The 24,724-nt window shown below is 36.4% G+C and overlaps 1 protein-coding gene across 3 annotated transcripts in view; it reads right to left on the reverse strand.

Moving 5' to 3' along the window:
• Positions 1–24,724, reverse strand: part of gnao1a (guanine nucleotide binding protein (G protein), alpha activating activity polypeptide O, a) — an 81,331-nt gene that overhangs the window by 40,992 nt on the left and 15,615 nt on the right. For all 3 annotated transcript variants that reach the window (XM_042744020.1, XM_042744018.1, XM_042744019.1), the window contains exon 3: positions 16,661–16,802. In XM_042744020.1, coding sequence (XP_042599954.1) covers positions 16,661–16,802 — 142 coding nt within the window. The remainder of the gene's footprint in view (positions 1–16,660; positions 16,803–24,724) is intronic.

Genomic DNA, 24,724 nt, shown 5'->3' on the forward strand with positions numbered 1-24,724 from the left:
CACAGTATTGAACATACATTATGTTCTGAGGCAGCACATTAAGGCATTGTAGATTAACTAATGACAGGAATACATGCTAAATATAACCTGTTGCACTTTATTACAATTTATTTCTAATATATCTATTGCAGTAACTTTGTTAAAATTAGTCATATCTCCCATATGAAGAGCTATTTTTGTGGTGTGTGGAGTTGCTACCTGTGTAGTATCACTTGTGAGGGTCTTGTGAGGGTCTATCACTTGTGAGGGTCTATGATGATTATTGTAGGTTGCCTTAGAAGGCAGTAGCCTATGTAGGCAGCTTGCTACTGTAGGTTCTAGAACAGAGCTTGTGTGTATCATGAGTCATTTGACTCATCTATGCGGCACAAATAGTAACGGATTTAATGAAATAGGCTTTCATGCTAGCTGTGCTATACTTCACAGGAGCATCTGTAAATCTGAGTCGCTTGTAAACCACAGCAAGAGATTTAGGAGTTGTTCTCGGTAGTATCTCACTGTTTACCAAAGCAATAAAGAAACTAAGAGAGCCAGAGAGAGAAAAAAGGGAAGGAGAGAGAAGACTGGACGAAGCACTGACTCAGTCTTTTCATTTCTTGTAACAGCAAAAGGCCAAGGACCATTAAACTTTGCTGAATCAACCACACACAGCAAAATGCCTTAAAGGTAAAGTGGGTAATTTCTAGACCGCTAGTATCACTAAAAGAAATTGCAAAAATAATGGCAGGTTTATCAAGTAGGTTTTCCTGAACATCATTTGCTGATCCAGTGGTTAAACTCATATTATATCTGGTCCAATCAGGTGCTCGGACAGAATGCAATTCTGTTTGTTGCCACTAGTGGTGCAGAAATTTAAGTCAGCATGAAAAGGATATGACAATCATCATTTCTACATATAACACTTGAGTGATACAGCTTTTCGAACCAGAAAAATTACGTTGGATGGGACTAGAATTTGTCCGTTGGGAAATGATTGGATTATTGTCATTTGCCGATTTCTACAATCTCATGTGAACGGCAGGTAACTGAAGGGGAGGGATTATTGTCCCACTTTCATCATCAGAGAGAAGATGTTATTGCAATGAGTGGGGAGAAGTTAATGTAACACATTTTCCACACTCACATAAACCAAAACCACCCTTTTATTTGAACCTGCCAAATGTCTGCCAAACCAAAAAAAAAAAAAAACTGCAGAAGATGAATAAAGAATGCCTTATTTTAGTGCTTGAACTGAAATGGCTAGAGGCAAAGAACTCTTCCTCAAAATAGACAGAGGTCAAGCATTACATCAGTAAACACTGAACATGTAATATTGATACATACACAGGCAGACACAGCTAACCCCTGGCCTATAAGCCAAAGACACACGGGGAAAAAACGCTTGCTGAAATGAAGTCTACAAATGTTAAACAGTATATATACCTGTAATAGGACCATTTTTATTTGAACATTACAACATAAAAGGATTTCCTAAACATAACAGCCATTAAAGATAAGAGGAAACAGGTTGAGGAACCCAGAGCAACTGAATGAGGGAGAGACGTGACATCAAGCAAGTCATCGCTGATCATTTCTTTTTTGAAAGGCTAATGTTCACTGGTCACTAAATGTTTTATGCAGTGACAGGGATCAAAGTCACTTCCTCTCATGTGATATGAACCTCAAAGCATTCAGAGGTTCCTGGACATTGATTGTCTTGGGAGCCACATTTAAAAAAAAAATCACTTTTCTAGAAAAGCCCAGTGAAGTCTTTGAACCTAATTGACTTGAAATATGAATGAGGGATATTTAAAAAAATAAATAAAAAATCCACAGAGACAAAAATACTCTACAGAAAGAACATTTAACTCACAAATAGCAATCAGTAAGAGGGAAATGGTATTTGTATCTTACACTACAATGGCCTTACAATTAAAACCAATAATTTTCTGCCATGTAAATAAACACATTTTTTAGTTTCCATTACAAATTTTTAGTAAATTTGTAATGGAAACATGCCTACTGAAACAATATATTGTCTTGGCCTGTCGTGTTCCCTGAACCCCAAGCACTCTTCTCATCGTAAAGCTATGCACAGTTTGGTCAAGTCCTATTCCTGCCTGAATCATCAATTATAAATGCAAACATTCTGTATTATTCAGAGCTACCAGCAAAATTGTCATTCTCAGGCAGTTCCGGCAGGACATGCAAGGAGGGAACGGGGGTAAAAAGCAGGGGTTGGGGGACACACACGTCACAAAGCGAAAATGGGGACATGCTAGAGACTGTGAGCAAAAAAGCTCCTGCATTAAAAGATGCCCCAAATGCTACGAGTCCCATCACAGCTCAGCCTCATATCCACCTCAGAACATGCAGACCGGAGGAGGATGCTGTTATTAAACTCGTCTTATCCGTCTATCAATTGGCTGAGTTGTTCTTCTCTCTTTTATCAGTCTACTCTACCTATCCATCTTACTTCTTCATTACATCATTTTCTCTCTATTCCCACCTTGACTTCCAGAGTTTTCTTAAAGCCAGGGGTTGTATATATTTTTTGGTCTCCAGCTTCAAATCCCAACGGATCTCTTTTGAACACAGACAACATGCACACCTAAAAAGCTGTGTTTTAGAATTATCTTTGGGGTTCTGTAATAAAGGCTGGGGTGTAGGCTCATTAATGACGCACTCGTTTATATTTAGCACATACAAGCCAGCGTCAGACTGCTGCATTATATATGCTCGTGCACAACACACACAAAGCATCCTCCATCTTGATTTAACACAAAGTTTGCTCACTCTGCCTAACTTCCTAAAGGCAGCGAGATATGAAGAGAATAAAAAGACGACAAATGTACAAATTCTCCAACTTCATGATATGTGCTAAGGAACACAGAAAGAACACATCTAAATGATTATGTAATGCATTCTAACTAAAAAACTTCCTTTAATCCCAGTTCAATATGCAGAGACAACTATTAGCAAGGCTTTTGTTGGTCGATTCTCCTAAAATGTATAAACACTGTGGCTGTGTGGTGTTATCAAAACATTACTCAGTTTGATTGTGTATTTTGACCAGTACAACATAGCAACACAGGCATTCTTTGATGAATGGAAATTTTAAAAGATTAATTTATTAGAAATAGCAAAAACATTTATATAGATTTCTGTCACTTTTGATCAATCAATCAAAGACAAAGTGTAACATAACATTCACCTGCATGTGTACATAAACCAACAGAACTAAATTATTATATCAGAGACATATGGATCATGTTGTAAGTCCAGCAGTAATTGCCTTGAAATTGATTGTTGAATACAGTGAATTCAACAATGATCTGTTAATGCTGCTGTAGTGCCGCTGATTTAACAGGAATCTACCTTGAGACAAATATTTTGTAAAAATCTATATAAATTAGTCAGCCTCAATGTTAGACAACTAGCTGACCCCTCCATAGGTCCCTACCCTTCTTTTTGCCTTTCACCCCCCTTCCTCACCCCTCACACCTTTTCAAACCCTTGTTACTCTGTCTGAAGCCCTGCCAGGGCCTTGGTATCTGTGTGTGTGTGTGTGTGTGTGTGTGTGTGTGTGTGTGTGTGTGTGTGTGTGTGTGTGTGTGTGTGTGTGTGTGTGTGTGTGTGTGAAGCAAGCAGCTTCATTGAAAGAGCACTGTGGCCCCTTGTCTTGTCAGCTCTGGTTAAGAGCCGGGCTGGTGGAGGCTCAGCTGTTTTCTGGGGGGATTAGTCCAGTTCAGCACACAGCGCTGTTTCCCAATGACTTGCCAGCCATGGCTCAAGGACAAGATGGGAGTGGGGGCGGGGGAGGGTGTGCACTGCTCTTCCAGGCACGCAAAATGACTCGACTCCACAGAGACACACAGGTCGAGGTGCTTTCATGGCATGGATATTACTGTGAGATGTTAACAGAATGGAGTGAATGACACGATGTGCTCAGGAGGCCCAGGGGAGAAGGGGAAATCTGCTTCTGAAGGCATCTGTGACTCCATAAGAATCTGCTCAATATACACAATGCATTTCACAAAAATGCAAAAGCTTTTATTCTGACAATCTTCATAAATAAATAAATATCATGTCAGTAAAATCATGGAAAGACATGCATCAGTTAGAATGGTTAATCTATTGCTGGATTATAGGGACACGCATAGTGAGCTGACCACTGGGGCCACCTGGAACCTTGGAACATATGAATCGAGATGACAATTATGGCCCCCAAGCTGGTAAAACGCAAGGTGAATGCAAGGCCTGCAGCTACGATTTCACAGTCATATAATGTTAGCCTTCTGAAACAAGTATTTATTTTTTAAGAAAAAAAAATACTTTTTTTCACTTAAAGTGTGCACAGGGAACTAGCAAGACCATGATCACCCATCAAGATAATCTGAGAATCTGAATATTACACAACAAAAAATAAAATGGACATAATATTGATCAGATCAAATGATTTAGTCAGTCTGACCTCAGTGACATTACTTGTGAATTCGCAATTTACAGAAACAAACCTACTGTATCGAGGCCAATGTTTATGATTCTCGTGTTTGCCATTTTTATGTCTTCCTTTCAATCCTTCAAGTTAACAAAAGACAAGTGCATTAACTGAAATTCTGAAGCATTCTCCCATGTATCAGTGAAATGACAAATAAGACAACAACACAAATGTGTGAAGCTCAACTTTAGTTTGTCCATAACATTCGTCTTTTTAATATTTAATGTAAATGCTTTATTCCAATTGAATCATCTGAGAGAAAGTAAATGCATAAAACTGATCAGATTGGTTGTGATTTAGTGCCTGGTTAGAACATGTTGTAAGGTGTATATGAAGAACAACTAATTTTCATATTATCTCTTTGAAGTTTATACTTGGATATTCTCCCTTTGTAGTATTTAGGACAGCTTGAGCAGTGATACAGTGCAGAAACCTGCCCTGAGCTCCTAACTCACCAAAGACATTTTTTGCTTCCTGTTGAATACACCAACACTCAAAGGTGTTTGAGGTGAAGCCAGCTGATATATTGCAAGCAAATGGTGAAGAGAGTTTGCATTCACCCTTAATAGGAAAAGCTTCTCTTAACTATCATAACTCTTCTGAAAGACACACATATATACACACTATTTTACTTTCATAAACAGCCGAAGTGAGACTCAGCAGAACAAATGATCACCATCTGTAAAACTGTAAGCTGAGTTGCCCACTAATGCCTTGTTTTTTCCTGATGAATTCACTACTAACAAACGCAGACATTACATACAACTTACAGCTCTCAAGAGCTCATACTTCAGACGTTCTCCATTATAGTATTCACTTACATGACAGAAGACAAAAATATCAGCTGAATCAACATGAAACAGCGGTTTTTCACAACACAAATTTAAATCTGGCACAACTGTACAAACGAAGGACACAAAGCTCAAAACAGTAAAATTAATATTACTACATGGACAGTTTTGAAGCTTAAATTAGGACTGGATGAACAGCAATTTTAAAAAGATCTACAGTATTATTCAAAACCACTGTTGCTTTTTTTGGAAAGTAGATCAAGAGTGCACGGCATCATCAGATCTCTCAACCAAACAAGGTGAGTTTAAGTGTAAATGATGTTCCACAGTGTGACCACAGGAAAACCAGTCAATCACAATGGTCTCACTGCAATATAATGTGCTATTTCTCTTCCAATTTTCCACTGGGTCCTTTCTTCCATCTACAGTAATCTCACCCCAAGGGCTATCAAGATTTGGCAAAATCTGTCAATTTTGAGGCTAAGTGCAAGAAATCATTTTTCCATTTGTGATTTGGAGGCTTAGCACTGTTTTAAACAGCATCACTGCAGGTGCTGGTGCTGTTAGGTCCCTAAAGCCGCCAAAATCCCAACCTCCCAGTCCTGTTCCATTTCATAAAAACAGTGCTGGTTGTTCTACCAATCACCAATTACAGCTCTAGAGAACATCATTGCTCTCTAGCTTCAGTGCTGGGCTTGTTTAATCTGACTGGACTTGAGAAGGCTTTGACAAACGAAGAGGGACTGAAGGAAGGGGTGATTAACCTGCTTTTAGCCTGAATGTCCACTTTGGAGATGGCACTCATGGGACAGATCATATGATTCGAAGGAGTCATTCTTGGCAACAAAGACAAAGATATCTCTAAGGGTGCTGTGAGGAGAAATTCTGAAAAACAAGTCAAAGCGTATTCAGATCAAACCCAATTTCCCAGATTTAACCCAGATTCAACACCAATAAGGCCTTAAGCCAGATGTGTGCCTCGATTAAACAAAAAGAGACATTACTATTATCCTTGGGGAGCCTTGTGGGTTGAGTTCATGGCAACCAATTGATTTTGTATAACAATTTTATGCTCTTATTCTTCCATTTGTGTCGGGTTTTAAAAAGCACTTTCCAGGGCCATTTACTTTAATACAGTGTTGCTAAAGAGATTAACAGTAGTAGACAGTGAAATTTGGTTCTGGCTTGGCCAGTAAAATAAAATAAGTGTAAAATAATAAAAAGAAAATGTCTCTTGTTCAAGCACAAACAAATTGGTTGTCAGCACTGTATTTCAGAGGTGTATACAATGTGGGTGTCATGATGAGCATGTAAATATTCATGTGTTGGTCATACTTTCAATAAAGCCATTATTCCTTTTTAGTCCACCCAGAGGCTATAAGCAACAACAACCACAGGGAAAACCATCAGCGGTATGGAAATAATAATGAATAGGAAAATAATGTCACTTTACATTGAGGGTGTTCCTGTAACAATGGCAAAATATGAAAAGGCACTGGCTATGAATATTTCATGTAGGCCATAAAACTATATACTGCAACATGTTATTAAAAAAAGTAGTTTCTCCCAATCATAATGTAATTATTTATCCATTTTCTTTGAATGTTAGTGTTGAACAGTGAAGGTTATCCACCATAACACTCAATATAGAAGCAGCATTGTGATTTTGTTCCTAATATTTTAATTTTTAAGATTCACTGAGGCTTAATTCATGTTGAATTAACTTTCTTTTAACTTTGCAGCAAAAAATACTTCCTAATATTCCATATCATAACAGGGAAGGTTTAAAAATGACGACTAATCCCAAGATTAAAGATGTGGTGAGACTCCATACATCTGCCACTATGAAGCATTAATGAATTGAGTGTAACCTTTGCAACTGCTGAGAGGCATTATTCCTTCATGACTCTGCATTAACCGTGATCTCTGCCACTAGACTCACTATGAGGGAATATACCAGCGACTCCATAAAGAAACATTTGTAGAGATTCAGATCAGATACTCTACAGAGTAACAATAACTCATTCATCCACTATCTCTGCCTTTTCTCATGATATCAAACAGCTGTCAGTGAAGCTCGAATGTTATACCAGTACTCAAGGGCAAATATCCAACCTCTTAAAATCACACATGTGCACTCTCATGCTTAAACACACATGCACGCACAGAAAGACTGATGTATCTGTTGTAATAAGAGCTGGGCATATGCTGAAGACGTGGCCGGCTCACTAGCCCACTAACGGGGACCATCTGGCTAAGGTGATGTTTGTTCCTGATTGCTTTATTTTTGGCTCTCCAATTAAGAACGAGCAGCACAGATCTGCTAGAGAGTGACAGCAGCACGGTTTGGGCAAGGGCAGCACTGGGGAGCGCTCCTGACACATTCATCACACCCTACTTCATTGACTGCCTTTTAGAACTTTGCCAACACAGATTTTGCAGCGGAAAGTAAAACTCAGACCCCTAATGCTGAGCTTATTAAATAATCTTGAAACATAAATCATGAACCACCTAAAATCCAGCTCAGAGGTATCACACCCGTTCAAACATACCTCCTCAGATTTTTGAGCTGTGGGTTTTGATCAATTTGTTTTTTTGTTTTTTTATAATCGATTCACAGCACTAAAATTCATATATTGTAAATATTGAAAATTCAGACTCACAGGCTATCAGGTTCAGTTGCAGTTTTGCTTGGTTTACTAAAGGATCAGGACAGTTGAGAAAGTGAGGAGACTGATTCAGTTCAATTATTTGAAGAGCTCTATCATAGTGTGCAAAATATCTGTTTCTATTTAATTCAGTAAGATGTACTGTGAGGTCTGTAAACATTTTAGGATTGTGAAAGGGATCCTTGGTTCAGAAACCCTGGCCAAGAGTACCAGGACCACAAACAAGTAGATGTGTCTGGCTCAGTTGACATAAAAATTCCACTAAAAAAGCAACAGCCTGGAAAATACAAGTAGTTCTCCGGTGTAAAGATTCATTGAGGTAAACTGATTAACCTAATATGTAATTAAGCTGCGTCAGAAATAATTATATTTGGGATCTGTGCAGATGAGCTGTAAGGCTGGGGAGAAGGGACCCAGACATCCTTTTACTGAATCCAAGCACCAGAGACATGACATAAAAGAGTCTCAATTAAAATGGGGCTGCAGCATAATCTGCTGGGATAGATATCTGTTAATGCTTCTGAAGGGCTCTCGTTCTGCCTCACGCAAAATTAATTTACACATTCTATAAATACGCCTAACCTTCCCCTCTCATTTTTAGCAATGGTACAGGCTGTTTACAAACCCAACTACTTCATAAAGAATGTACCAAAATCCAGGGTGACCTGGACCAAAAAACTAAAAAGGAGGACCCTTAACTTACAAATGCAACTATTTCCAGGACCACTGTTTGTGTATAAAATCTATGCAAATGTTTTTACCTCAAGTCACTGAATTAAAAGCACTGCATAACAGCAGGCAGAAATGAATTTGAATAGCACAATTTTACAGGGGAGCCGCAAGTGTTGCTAAGACACAGCTCAATTTTCAGCTAATAAACCTTTTCACCTTCGATACGAAAGTATTGATTAGACATTCAAAGGACTGATTCACAATAATCCTGATACAAAGACTCCTGATCCAAGGGGAAAAGGTGTAGTTCTTATCAACTCCTTTTATCATTACCAGGTGTCCATTTCACACAGAAGTGGAACATGTACCATCATGTAGACAAAAATAAACCAATGCACAGTTCTCAAAACATGTACCGTAAAACCTCACATTTAAACACACCATTTCCATACGAGTTTTATTTGGCAGTGTATCACCATCAGCATCTAAAAGGGGCTTTACCATGAAGTTCTATTTGAAAAGACATACGTCATGAGTCCTATTTGAATGTGACTTCTTTTCCCAGAGGTAAATTTGTGTTTCACAGCAGCATTTTGCGAATTTAATCCCACTGTCTGTAATTTGTGGTATATTATTTTTTACATTTATCCTCTTCAAGTCTCATAATGCTCACCTCCAGATGATGGTGATCACTTCAATCCTGCCCAAAGTATATGAAACACTGCTCTTAGACTTCTACATAACCAGGTATTTTTCCTACTTGAATGCAGGTAAATCAAACAGTTTTTTTCCAGGTTTGCATTATATAAAGATTATTTGCATGATGATGAGGCTGTTTAGATGGGCTTTCTCTGGATAATGAGTGGGCGCGTGAGCACCGCTAGGGCATTGCCGGCACTGCTGGGAATATTCTGCTGCCAACACCCTCTCTTCCTTATTCCCCAACTGTTTTCCATCCACAACACACACAAAAGCCCACAGACTCATACTAACACAAACAACCACATACCCTAGTGACAGTTTGCGTAGAGAGCAACAGAGGATCTAAACACAAACTTAGGGCTACACAATGTTTAAACTGATAATCACTATTATTCTGCTAAAAATTATAACCACGATTATTATTGACAAGTTTTTCATTTGAGAAGTTTCATCACAATATTGTACTTTCTAGGGATGCACCAAATTTTCAGCCGCTGAAAAAAAGAAAAGAAAGAGAAAGAGAAAAATGGCTGCAAATATGAGCCGAAAATGTATTACGTGCCACACCACCCAACAGTGTTCAGCGCGCAGGTTTCACTCTCCCTCCAGCCATCTTCACTGCGTGGTGTGACACACTGTTCAATATTCCGCTCTATGAATGTGCGTTACGCCGCTCACGCTCACCGGAACAGCAAAGTCTGCTCAAATAATGCACCGACAGGAAATTTCTATATAGTACAATTTTTGCGGTTTGCAATAGCGCTAATGTGCTGTGAAATGATGCCACTATCTCATGACGCTATGCTCTACTCACATGTTCTGATAAGAATAGCTTTGTAGGACTAAACATTATTTGGGCAATTAGTCAAAAAAACAATCAAGCTAAAAGTTGCATCTGATTCTGTTGCATTGAACTGAATAGCATGCATAGATTAACCATTTTTGGTTTCGGTTTCAGCACAGAATTTTCTTTTCGGTGCATCTCTAGCATTTCACATAAGCACAAATCAAGAAACAACTCGTAGGCAAATGTTCAATATGTTCAGTCCGCGAAAACAAGCACCATCTAATGCCAACAGATACAGACAGGGGTAACACACTGATCTAACAAAACCTGATGAATATATCTATTGCCTTTTGTCTGCATGTTTGTAATTACTGTGTGTCACAGTAGCAAATGGCGCAAACAGCCAGGAATGCAGTCTGGCTGAATGACACTTTCATCTGAGCAGAATATTGCAATAGAGTTTGCTAAACTCCAAACAAACATGTTTGTCTTTTCAGATAATGTGATAATTGGGACAATTAGGTAAAAACCTGGTATGAAAAATGTGTCTATTTAGGAGAAAAGCTCTGATTGACATCTGGCAACCCCAAACATGAAAGCTTGTGGAAGCTTGTTTCCAATGCAAGATACCAGAAATGTCAAATGAAAAAAAGGCAATGTCGCAGTAATCATGATTAAATATATAAAAAATATTAAACTGTGCCAGTTTGCCTCAAGTAATGCACTACTGCAAAAAGCCACCTAAATTTAAAGAAAAAACAAAGCATCATTAATGTGTCTCAATACTTTAAAAGCCACTATTCCCAGTGGCCACAGACAGCAATTCATGCCCCATATGAGTGACTGCCCGCATCCAATCAGTTTTGCCTGAAAGAGCAGATTTTTCACACACTGCAGCATCCCATCCATAAAATCATAATATAACCCAGAAAATATACAACAATTCAACTCTTAATATGCATTAAGTGGATCTGCATGCACATATTTATCTTTATAAGTGAATAAGTAATAGAAATGGCCAGATAGGAGTGTCAGCACTAATGCAGGATAAATCACTTTAAATTTAGAGCAAACACTACTAATTCTGACTGCAATCCTACTTCTCAGTTCTATTTTGGGACATTTTTGAATATAAATTTGCATGTGGTTAGCACACAGACTGGTGACACCCAATTGGGCTTGTTTAGGAGAGTTTTTCACGCGCTGCGTCATGATGCTGCAGTGGAAGCAGAGGGCCAGAATGGCAAGCCCATCTGTGTCCATCTGGGTGCCAGGCACTGGGCTCACGACCCATGCCCACCACAGACTGCCATTTATATTATCAGCCGTGGTGTGGCTCAGGATGTGAGGAAGCCTGGCAAGGTCACACCAACATGTTGGACCTTATGGAACCCATTCCACTCAGAGCGGCAGCCATTTTGCTGTACCGCAGAGGTCCATAAGCATGGCAGTGATGGGACCAGCATCAGATCATGTATTAAGTTGTGGTGAGCTCATAATCAAACTAGGATGAATGGACCTCCTGCCACAGGCCGTATCATTATCTGTTAATATACTACTAAGCTGTGGAGAAAAAGGATCCTGGGTCTTTACAGCTGCATGGATAGAGACATGACAAGAACATACATGGAGTATATGTGTGAAGTATACATGCCACAGAACATCTAAAAATAGACAGCGACTCATAACAATTGGCTCCTGTAACAAAATATCACAGAAAGTAACATACCATATCCTTTTAGCACCATCATCCAATGATCCTGGCAAACGCATTGTGAGCCTAGGCAAGGTGTTTGGAAGAAAAATGTGTATGGATTTATAGGACGTGTGTATAGATTTATTTTGTGTTCCAAAATGTAGTGATTGCCTAATGGAGATTCAGATACAGTTTTGTTACCAATGCATGATATCAAAAAATATCAAATGAAGGGGGAAAAAAAACATTTTCAAATAAATAAAAAGGATTTTTATACACATAGGCTTACATATTATAATAACCCAGATAATACTTTTATTATAACTATTATTTAGATAGTACTAGAATATTTTTAATACTTTGAATTATTTTTTATATTTTTATTTTATTTTCCTTTTAAATTTTAGTTTACATTTTGGTATGTAAGCAAGTTTTAGTTTTGTTATGTGCTTCTTTTTTTCTATTTATCTTATTATTTTTAGTACTTCAACTTAAACTTATTTAATTTCAGTAAATTGCCAAGGTAGCTTTTCTAACTTTCATTGTATTTCATCCTTTTCAGGTTTTTCATCTTAATTTATTTCAAAATATATATATATCTTATTTTATTTCAGTTTTATTTCAGTTAACAAAATACCCTTTAAATGTGATCTTTTACTATATATATATATATATATATATATATATTTATAGTTTTAGTCAAGAATAACAGCAGGAACTGAATGAAAAATTAAACCCAAGATTATAAAATGGTTACAATATGTTAATTTATATTTCACTCAATATTGAAATAAAATAATCGAATAAATATAATGAATGAGAATCATTTTAATAATAAAATAAAAATGAATAAATAATCCTTTGATTAATTAAATTTAATTTTAATGCTAAATTACTTATCTAAAACTGCTGTCTGTGGTGACAGCCTTGTGGGCAGCATGTCGACATGTAGTGCTTTTGTGCTTCAGCTGTCCCGAGTTCGAGTCCCGGCTGGCAGACATTTCCCGGTCTCATCCCCTCTTTCTCTCTCTCTCTCCCACTTCGTGTCATGTCTAACTACTGTCCAATCAAAAACGATGCATAAAATGCTAAAAATAAATCTTTTAAAAAAAAAACTATTTTATAATAATTTTGGACTATTGTATTGGACCATTTTCTCCACTATTTGTGTGTGCTATGTATTGTTAGCTTCACACTGTCATCTTAGCAACATCATAAAGTCAAAGCCAAATGAAATCTATTGCAAACCAAGTGTCTCTTATGCACAGCATTCAAAATCAGTTCCATAACAGGATGAATGTAGGCAGAAGGCAGATCAGGATAGATGTAGGCAGTAGGCAGTTCACTATATCTTGGAACGGTGCTATAGAGTTATACTCTATGAGGGGTGTGGCCCACTCCTCATTCTGGTCACACACACTTTGTGAATGGTCACATGAGATGGTTCCCTCTTTGGTGCTGGGCAGAGTGCATGCGAGTGACTTTGCCCATGGACACAGGCTTGTGGAATGCGTTGCAAGAGAGGCAAAACAAGAGGTCGCCATGGAAACAGGGCCAGATTGGTGAGCGAGAAAAGAAGATAGGGGAGGGCAATATGGAGGAGAGGCTATGCATACAAAGACAGATAGATAGAAGTGAGAGAGAGGGAAAGCGGGAAGCTGAGAGGGTATAAAAGCAAGAAACAGAGAGTGTGAGAGAAAGAAAGGGCAAACAGATCTATAGAGGCTAGGTTGTTGAGAAAGCAGCTCCAATAAAAGCTTCACACCTCAGATTAAAAAGGTGTGAGCCAGCTGGCCTCCACAGCCTGAAGGAACAGAGGCCTGAGGAGTTTGTGTGGACGTGTGTGAGTGATCTGTTCTCAGTCATGATAAGCATATACATACTATATGCATTTACATTTAGTCATTTATGTTTGCATACATAAAGAATTGTATGTAAGCATCATGTAAATTCCTCTCTCAGAACATATCACTTTGGTACACCACATAATTTATATAATGTAGCTCCTTACATATTCTGATCAATTTCTCCATTGACAATAGACATAACTCAGCCCACATGGAATCGGTTAACACAGAACTCTATGCAAGATCTATGCAGCAAATTTGCGTATCCATTACATGCTCTTTTATGAAGTACTTTAGCTAATTTTATGTAAATTCAGCTTCCAGTAAGAGTGCAATAATCTCAGGGCTGTGTAAAGGTACAGTATATTCCATGTTCAGTACAAGTTAAACCCAATTCACAGCATTTGATTACCACAACAAAATAATTTCATTACTTTGCTTTAAAAATAAAATCTAGTTTTTAAAAAGGATGTGAAATGGGGCAATCTGTAAACTGTTTCAATAATACAGCCACAAGACATAAAATCGCAATCCCTAAAATGACTGTAAAATTATAATTTAACGATCTTTAAAGTTCAAGTTTCAACACATAAATTAATTGAAGTGCTTTTATAAAATGTTAAGTTTAATTAATATTAATTGCAACAACCCCATTAGCTTCCATTGTAAGTTCCTCACTGTAACACTGGGTTTTGCTTTTAAGAAAACAAGAGGTGAGTCAAAATGACTTTTTTTGTGGTAATCAACCAAATTCTGTTGACTGAGCTTAACTTGTACTAAACCTAAAATATTCCATACCCTGTAATAGTCCTTTATTTGTTTATAGGGGTCACGAACTGAGAAATCTAAATTCCCATGACCTTTTGATATATAAGATGTCATTGTGCTATAAAAACATCCTTTAGGTTTCAGAACACTAAACTTTCTTGTCTGCCAAATTGACAGGTTATGAAATGTGCCACTCTATGATGTAATGATGTGGTTAAACACCATCTACGCAGAATAAGATCAAAGCCTGCTTCTACATCACTGCAAGTTTAGCCCCGCCCATCAATTTGTGCACATAGTAGGTATAGTAGGTAAATGACAAGAGCAGTCTATGCAGAAACCAAATGATAAAATTTATTTAATTAACTTTATTTTTAATGAAGTGTCAGACCGCGTCAGTAAGGCCTTTTGTTCACTTCGTTTTACCAAGGATTTGTTTACAAACAGGCACAATTCGATTTAGGATTTTCAGAAATATTGAAACTAAAAGATGATGCTGGTTCGGCTATATTAGATACAATGTCGCACCACACACAGTGCGAGTAACTGTTTTCATTATGTGGTCACTATTGCTTTAGCTGTTATTACAGATCACTTGATATGTACTGAGTATTTATGCATTTTAACTTAAAACACAGCAGTGTCCATCTGTGAAGGATGAAGGCTGTCAAACATACACAACTGATAGCCAATCATAGCAGTGGGCATTTACTTCTGAGTCTACAATCCGCCATGCCTAAGTGTCAAAACAAGGACAAAAAATAGCCTATTACTTCTAAATTAATGTTTTTGTGTTTTGATGAAAAAAATTGATAACATCATAAGTGGATCTCAGAGAACAGTACAAAATAAAAAAACAAAGGCAGTTCATGACCCCTTTAAGTCAGAATTATGACAAATTGAGGCCCTCTGCCCAAAAAACAGCAGAAACAGTCTGCAGATTCCATGTAGGCCCAGCAGTCACATTCAAACACATTATGCCACACGGCTATCTATAACCTCTCTTATTAGGTACACAAATCTGATGCCCTTCAATACTGGCTTCCTGAGATGTAACTCAACCTGGAAATGAAGACGTGTTCTATTTCTCACAATAGAAAATATCTCAATCAATGGCTGCTAGGTATTTCAGATGACTGTTGCCTCCATACTGATAGCTTTCGTTTGATTAAAATGAAACACTGCTTCCTGCTGAAGGTCAATGAGTTCACTGACACTGACATTACAGTGAGAGAGATTTGGAGAAAGGGCACAATGGAATTATGAGTCTTATTGTCACTGATGGAACACATTAGCAGATAAATCTTAACCTGAAGTTTCCCATCAGCACCCAGCCATTTTACTTATGTATTAGGCGGGGAAATGATATGTGCTGTGGCTGGAATCTATCGACATTTACCACATCTGGTTCTGTTTCTCTTTAGATTAGATTAATGGTTGTATCTTTAATGCACAAGACTTTAGTAGAAGACATTTTTATTAAAGGAATTTTCCAGAAGTTAATATCAATCGAGGCTTGTGGTAAAATGTTTGTTACAAGAAAACTTCATCTTAATGTTTCAACAGTATAGCCAAAGGTATAAACAATATGTATGATTGTAGTGTGCAAAAAAAAAAAAAAAAACTGAATTATTAACCTTGTATATTTATGTAAAGCTACATGTATTTCCAGATTTACAACTTAATTGCCATTTGCCATTGCAACACCATAAACCTGAAAAGAACCAAAACGAACAGCTCACATAATAAAACACATTTTAACAGAATAATTGTTATATGATATTATTTATTAACTATGTATTTATTATTATTATTATTAAATTCCTAACCCAGTTATAAAATAGTACTCAAATGGTATTAATAGCATTGCCTCACCTTATCCTTTAATTTTTTTAAGAAAATGAAAGAATGAGCTTATCTTGTACTGAACCTGGAACATTTCTATAAATAGTGTGACTCTTTAAAAAAAAATGTATTCTTATTGAGTACAATTCATTAAAGATCATAATTGCACCCACAGGAACTGTGAAGCAAAAACTACATGTCACTGTCATTGACCCTTGTTATCTGATTCTCCTGAATCATCTTACACAGAAACACTACATATTTGTCTTGCATATACTGTATAAAGTAAAGAGAAATTACAGCTGATCTCAAGTGTTACAATTACCATCCATAAGGTTATAATCACAATGGGAATGTCACTCCTTAATAAGTATTCCAGCTTCAGGGTTTGCACTGTACTCACTTTACGCTCCTTGTCTCCATACTCCAGCCCCAGTGTGTCCATGGCACGCACGATAGCAGCCAGAGACTGGATGGTGTTGCTGTAGACCACTGGCTTGTACTGCTTCACATCATCACCAGAGAAACCATCCTCGTGAATAATCCTACACACACAACAGAGGACATGTTAGAGAGCATGTAGTTCATGTGTATCTGGAGCACTTCCCCCTTGAACGGAGGAACCAGACTCTGGGAATGGAATCATGTCCCATTTCACTGAAATGTTCAGTTCTTCTCAAGATCACAACCACACATTTCTAGACTGACAGTCTCCAGGCCCAACTATGGTGATAATACAAAAGCAAAGGAAGGATGGAGAAGATGATTGGAGAGTGAAGGGAGACAGCAAACACAGTGATGTTCAAACATACAGATACAGACAGTGATGCAATATGTCTGTTATCTGTCTGTTAGCCCTTTTTTTCATTTGTTATTTTAATCTTGTTCAAATCAAACATATCAGGATGTTCGTCACACATCCTTTGTGAAATAAAATAAATACATAAAAATAATAATAATATTGCGCAAATTGCCTACTGCTTCTCAGCAAACTCCTCTGAGAAATCTAATCCTGAAATCTAATTACTGTTTTTCACAATGCTTCTCCTTATTTGTTTTGCTGTGCTTCACTGAATACCATAACTAAAGAACACTAACTACAATAACTACATTTCTGGGTAAAATTATAGTTGGTCATTCAACTGGTCATTGCTGGCATCTCATTTGACATAAAATGAAAATTAATTATATTTACACAAACACATACATGCTCGTTTGTACAGTTTGTTTTGAGGGACCTGATAGACATAAATAACTTTTTTTGTGTTTTTTACTGACCTAATGATATTTTCTTTCCACACATATACATTTACTACTACAATAGGTTTCGCAACCTTCTGCAACACTCACTTTTAAGAAAAGAAACACTCCCAATTTAATAATTACAGACACACTTATTAAATCCAATACATTTGACAGTAATTGATTTGACCTGTGTCAGTCAGTCAAAAAAAGTGTTTTACCATTTTTTAAGGCTGTCAGTACACTATGTAAATTATGCGAAAAAGCAATCAAGGACCTTTAAAGTCTGGATGACACATGCATTCTCGTGATAAATACTTCAGATTCGAATTGTCAGTAAGATGATATCGCTGAGACTTACAGAAAAATTAAAACCTCACTTTTTAATTAGAATACATTCACAACTATGCATGTCAAAAGCCACATGCTGAGTGGCTTCTAAATGTCAAATGATAAATAAAAGTGAAGAATGATTAATAGTTCCACTAGTTGTATTTATGCAAAAAGTAAAAGTTATATCAAATTGTTACATTTGTTGTAGCCAGAATAACCAAATAGCTATGGTCTGCTAGGGGTGTAGGTAGTTTATCTTCATTTTGTGCTATTGAGAAATCAGTGGAAGATGCATTTTTGTGATGAGGAGGGTTTTTTAATCATCACATTCAGTGAATTACAGCAGTAAGTGCAGTTGTATCATCCAGCATTGTGTTGGAGTGCAGAATGTTCTTTCTAGACAGCCAGCTATGTCCTTGTCCTCCTGATTCATAAGTTATATTGTACATTGTTGTGGTTTTTACTGTTTCTTATTCAGTGTTTTGTGCCTCACCCATGCTTACATTCAATATACTATAAAATTGAGTTATCTCTGTAATAGACGGCATGCCCGACTTTGATCCGGGGAAAGTAGAACATTCAGAACAGCGAGGGATGGGTTTCTCACAGAGAATATGACCCTGCTGGAGCCAAACCACAAAGGGGGGCCCCTGTGGCACTTGGTCCTTCTGTGGCCAAAACCCCTAATTCAATTGATTTAGCTGAAATTAGGTTTGGACATCTGTCTGTTCTACAATACTGAAAGATGGCAAAGCATTTTTAGATCATAAGGCTTTGACCTCCTTTGGCAATAATATACACACAAACACACACAGTATATGCATTTCCTTAATGCATAGTAGCATTGTCTGGCCTGAAAGCTAAAGCCAGTGAATTATCACATCAGCGCTTGGCTGGTCTTGGTAAATGGTGTTAGTGTGGCATGAGAAAAGCTAGACAAACTGGCAAAGCCTGGCATTATGCAGACCTAGACATCACACTGGTTTATTAGACTGGTGCCAGGGAGAGGTGTGATGAAGCTTGTGTTTGGGGATGATATTTTTGACCACTTGGTGCACACACACACATACACACAAACTCAGGTGGCCTGAAGGCTACTACATGCCTGTCATTAGCTCACTATTGCACTTAATTCAACCAAAATTACTCTTAACCACCCTAACAATGTAAAAAAAAATGTGTGTGTGTGTGTGTGTGTTTTTGTTTTTGTTAATAATGTGTGTGTGTGTTATATATATATATATATATATATATATATATATTAAAAGTTGTAAATAAATAATTATCAGAGAATGCTTTACTATAAAAGGTTTTTTACTTCAAAATTTCAAGTTTAATTCAGTGTTAACTTGCATGTTTCACCAATCTTCTTTCAGTGTAATGTGAGCTTAAAGTTCTAAAGCAATTAACAATTAATTTAAACTAAAATAACATAGCTATTACCATAAACTTTTTTTTTAGTTTACACAATCTTGAATGGTTAATTTGGTGCCTCTAAATACAAAGTGTTTAACATTTAGTTCTAGTTTTTTTTTTTATGTTATACAGATAAAATGTAAGAAAGTTTTATTTATGTCACTTTGGTGGTAACATACAAAAATAATCTTAAGATTGAATACTTAATTCATTCAAAAGCTTTATAAAAAGTTCTAGAAGGTACTGAAATATTATTCTATTAAAACAAATTTTAATCACAATAACACAATAAAGCCTGCAATAAAAATTTAATTCTAAAAATGACTTATGTAAACCATCTCATCTGAGATGATTTATATCAATACATACAGAAATACATCAGCAGTTAAGAGTTTTTTCCCTATCATTTTCTCTTTCATTATCATATTTTTGTATAATTTACTAATAAATGAGAGCACAGCTATGGGGTTGTTTGAACACAAACACCTGTTCTGCTTTTCTTCTGATATGTCTTCAGGAAACAGATTAAACTGAATTAAACAGTCAAATTAGTTTAAAAAAAAAGATTCATCTGAAAAAAATAAGTTCAAGCAGCACTCAAACTGTTTCCTTATGTGTATATTTTGTTTATGAGCAATTCAAGCTTCTTATCTAACAACAGCTGATGCTAGCAAACCAATGAAAACAGTTTGATGATGGGATTACACGGCCATTCCCACACTCTCTCTCTCACTCTTTCATATTTCTCAGATGACCACTAAATAATTCAGCTGATAAAAATAACAAATGTTTAGGGTCTTTTGAAAGTCGCAATATAAATAAGGACATCGGTTTTTGATTCCCGCAGGAGGATGGAAACATTGATCTGTTTCAAATGTGAGACACTGAAAGTAGACTCTAACTCAGAGGGCTCCTATTCCAGTCGACCTGGCAAAGACCAAGGGCTTGAAACACACACACTGCACACAGTCTTAGTCAAAGGTGTGCAGATCAGGATACTGTCCAGAGGCCAAATATGTTACCACATCTATGGGCTAGAATTAAGTCTCCTATGTTTTATTTGTTCCACTGACTAGCCATTTAGTTCTACCACTTTGACTATTTATGGATTAAATGACTTCAGCCAGGAATCCTTCATATGGACTTTATATACAAAACTGTTGCAAACCTCCCTTAAACGTAGAGTCACAAGCGAATGGGTCAAGACACTGACTAAAGGGGTTTTAGCACTGACATGACAATGCAGCCAGCGTGAATCTGGCAATGGAGATATGTCCCTGTGAACACAGTGCTGGACTTGCCAGAAACAACAAAGGCTGCTGATGGTGCACAGCATATGGAGAGTTATTTCCATAAGGTGAATATGGACACGTCAGCTAGCTGACTATTTTTCTGGACAGCTATAGTCGACCAGTGAAAATCAAATGTTGTGCAAACCCTAGTATGTTTACATGTCCGTGCTCAGTTCTAAACCTGAATTTATGGTCAGAAACAGACACTGGGTTTTAATGTAAATGGAACAATGAATACTTCCTAATTAGAATATATGCACGTATAGATAGATAAATATATCTCTAAATCACTTCCTCGTGGGTGTCTTTGTATATACAAAACATAAAAAAGAAAACTTGATTCTGTTTAGGACTTTCATACAAAGTCAACTGGTTTCAACAATTTTTTTTTTAAGTTATATTTATGGGCTTTTTATGCCTTTATTGTAAGAGGACAGTGGAGAGCTGGAAGGAAAGCACTGGGTGGAGATAGGGGTGTGGGACTTTGTGGCAAGAATCAAACTCGGGTCGCTGTGAGCATAATTGTGCTAGGCTATATGTAGACGCACTAACCACAAGGCTATTGGCGCTGACGTTTGCAACATTCATAATAACAAATGTTACTTGAGCACTAAATCAGATTTCTGAAGGATCATGTGACGCTGGAGTCTTGATGAACATAAGAGACTTCTTTCAAAAAATTTTTTTTTACTGTATTGTTGATGATGCAAATTTGTATTTTGATTATGCTTGTTAACTTTTTTCATGTGTTAAGGGTTGACTCGACACATACATAAAAGTCTGCAAATTATTAAAAATATTTCTGTTGCAATTGCAACAAAGAACTGTATATCTTTGTCTTTTCCAAATCTAGATAATAGCATAACACTAGCTTAAATTATGAAAGAAAGCTTATGCTATAATGTGCAGCAAAAATCACCAAAAGCTCACAAACATTCCCACACAGTCACTCTCTTAATCTATGAGAACACTGCCAACCTAAGTTGTAACAGCTTCAGGGATCAAACTCCAGAACCCACATGAGAAAGAGGATGATGAAGAGTTGTTACGCGAAGAGACAAGACCAGCGTTGTCTTCAGAAAGTTTGTGTGAGGTTAACAATCATTTTCATCTCTGGAAGCCAGCATGTGGGCGGAGGTGAGACATCATTACAGCAACCTTTCCTTCAGATGAACTTATTATAGAACAGCTTATTAAAGAGGAGAGAGAACAGAGTGAGAGAAAGGATCATCTCAGATTTGAAAACTTCTGGCATGCATGCATGAAGCCTCTAATTTCTCACATCTCGAGGCTGTCTGTAAGGTGTGCGTTTGTGTGTGTGTCCTGAGAGGTGAAGGATCTGGCCAATACAAGCTCCTGCTGAGGTTATTACACAATCACACCAACTGTGCTCTGTGACCTGTAAGTTGGTTTGAGTGCACTCAATCTTATTCACACAAAGGGACAAATCATCAAATCATCACAGCATTCACCAACATAAAAGGCATTTGCAGTACAATGGATAGTGTACCGATTCTGAGGATTAATTCAAAATTCTGTCATCATTTGATCAGCCTCCTGTTGTTTCAAACCTTTAGAAGTGTTTCTTTGTCATTCCAAACTCATATGAATTTCTTACTTCTGTACATCAAATACATATATATATATATATATATATATATACATATATATGTATATATATATTATATATATATATATATATATATATATATATATACACATACACACACACACATTTGTTTTGTTTTTCAGAAAAAATGTCCAAGTTCCCCATATTTTATTATCAATGTGAATGGGGAGTGGGATTGTTAAGCTTAAAAAAACTAAAGGGCACTATGAACGTACGCTATACAGCTTGTGCACTATATTTCAATATTTCTGAAGCTATTAAATAGGTTTTTGTAAGAAACTGGCTGCAATGTTTGTTAAGTATTTGGTTCATTTTAAATCAAATCAAAATTAAAAATATTCAAAATAATTTTCAGTTATTGAAACAAACGTATTATTGAAATAAAATCAAATATAAATATTTTAAAACACTAAGATTGTATGTTGCTCTGGCAAAAACCGACAATAAATATGTTTAAGCTGAAGTATTAAAACTAAAACTGAAATAAATCAATAAATTAAAGCAGGAAATATGTAATATATAGAAATTATAGAATATTTAGAAATAAAAAAAAAATTAAATTAAATTAAAAAAACATTTAAAATGACTAAACTGATACAATTATTACATTTTGTAACAATGAATAAAACAAACTAAAATTGAAATGAAATTAAAACAAATAAAAGCTAATTCAAACAATTAATACAAACTATAGTAGTACATAAATAGTACTAAAATAAACTGAAATTGGTAAATTACATTTTATATCTATAGTGGACAGGAAGATTTTGAGTTAAATTTTGGTCTGTTTCTCATATTGTATGGCTTCAGAACACTTGGAATATAGTGCACAAAACAGGCACCATCCTCTTTCACTGTATAGAAAATAGTAGAATAAAAAATTCTAAAAATCACTTTATTGTCATTAACTAGAAGAAAGCAATATGGGTTTGGAATAGGGGTGGGAATCTTTAGGAACTTCACAATGCGATCCGATTCTGATTCTGGGAGTCACGTTCCGATTCCAAAACGATTCTTGACACATTTTTTCCTAATTATTTCTTCTGCTGTGCAAATACATCTTTACAACTTTACATTTTAACCAGAATTGCAGTTTCTATGCTTTTTGTTTATAGTTGGAATCTCTGTATGTCAGTACTGCCATCTTAAAAACAGGGGTGTGAATCTTCACTGGTTTTATGATTCAATTCAATTACGATTATCATTATCAACTTGATTATCATCAAGTGAGAGGAAACATGCAATATGGATGCAGACATACTCGTGAAGACCATCATTCAAAAATGCTGTGCTACTTTATAACTAAGAGTAACACATATACAAAATCACTTAATAGAAGAAAATGTTGTGTGTTAAATGTCAAGTTTAAAATATTCATAGTTGATTGCTACATTTAGGGGCTATGTGCCCTATAGGCCTACAGACTGATTTACAACACGTGAATTAATTCATTTATCCTGAGAGAAATGGAAGTGACATGAGTGCCTGGTGAAGAGAGAGAAACAATTAGTAGCCTATATTTTATAGTTATATATACAATACTCATTTTGTGAAAGAAACACTTCTTCAAATTATATTAAATGATCATTAGGCCTATTGCCATTTGCCCACTTCAGACATTAGGCCTAATGTTCATTTTTCTTCTTCAAATTATACCTAAATGGTTTGCAATGATTAATTTTAAATCTAGATTAAATCAAGGTTTATCTAATAATTCTGTTGCACCAAACTTTAAAAATAAGCAGGTTTACATTTTAACCCATCATTTTGATCCTGGATTTAAGTTATATTTAAGATTAACTTTAATCCTGTTGCACCATAACTTTAAACTCAGATTTAAATTTCAATTATGGATTAACTTTAAACTTAATGGAGGTTTAAATAAAATAAATAGCACATGCAATTCAAATATGTAGGCCTAACTGATTAAACAAAAACAGTAGAGATCTGAAAAAAAAAATAAAAATGGTCTCACAGAGGTGTTTATTGCAAATAAAAATGAAAATGAAAGCACATCGAGTTGGCAGATTGTGAGGGTCGTGGCAGGATGCGGATCCAACACTCATGGTGCAACAAACAAAAGAAGTGAGGAATATGTTTAGCAGTTAACAGCAGCGGTCACAGTGGTGATGAGGCGAGCACCAGTTATCACGGCTGCGCCTCTCGTTTCTCATGCCTGCTCCGTGTGTCTGCTGGGCAGCGATTAAACGGACAGGTATCGATTTTCACGAGCGGAGATCGCTACTACTTTTTTTCTTCTTATCTCGGTTCTTTTGTCGTAAGTTATGCTGTTACTCCATTAATTTATACTAGTCTCTATATATCCAGCGCTCCCTGAACGCAGTCTCTGGCTTATTGCCAGTCAAGTGCAAGCACCCTGCAGGGACTCGTCTATAACAACTTTGATCTGATCAAAAAGTCTTTCCGAGTCACAGGGCTCAAGTCCAAGTCAAGTCTCAAGTCATTGCAGTCAAAGTCTAAGTCGACTCTCAAGTCTTCTTTAATTATGTTGAGTCAAGTCACAACTCATCAAATTTAAGACTTGAGTCCGATT

Source organism: Cyprinus carpio, chromosome B18 (assembly GCF_018340385.1).
Source record: "Cyprinus carpio isolate SPL01 chromosome B18, ASM1834038v1, whole genome shotgun sequence".
Classification (NCBI taxonomy): Eukaryota; Metazoa; Chordata; class Actinopteri; order Cypriniformes; family Cyprinidae; genus Cyprinus; species Cyprinus carpio.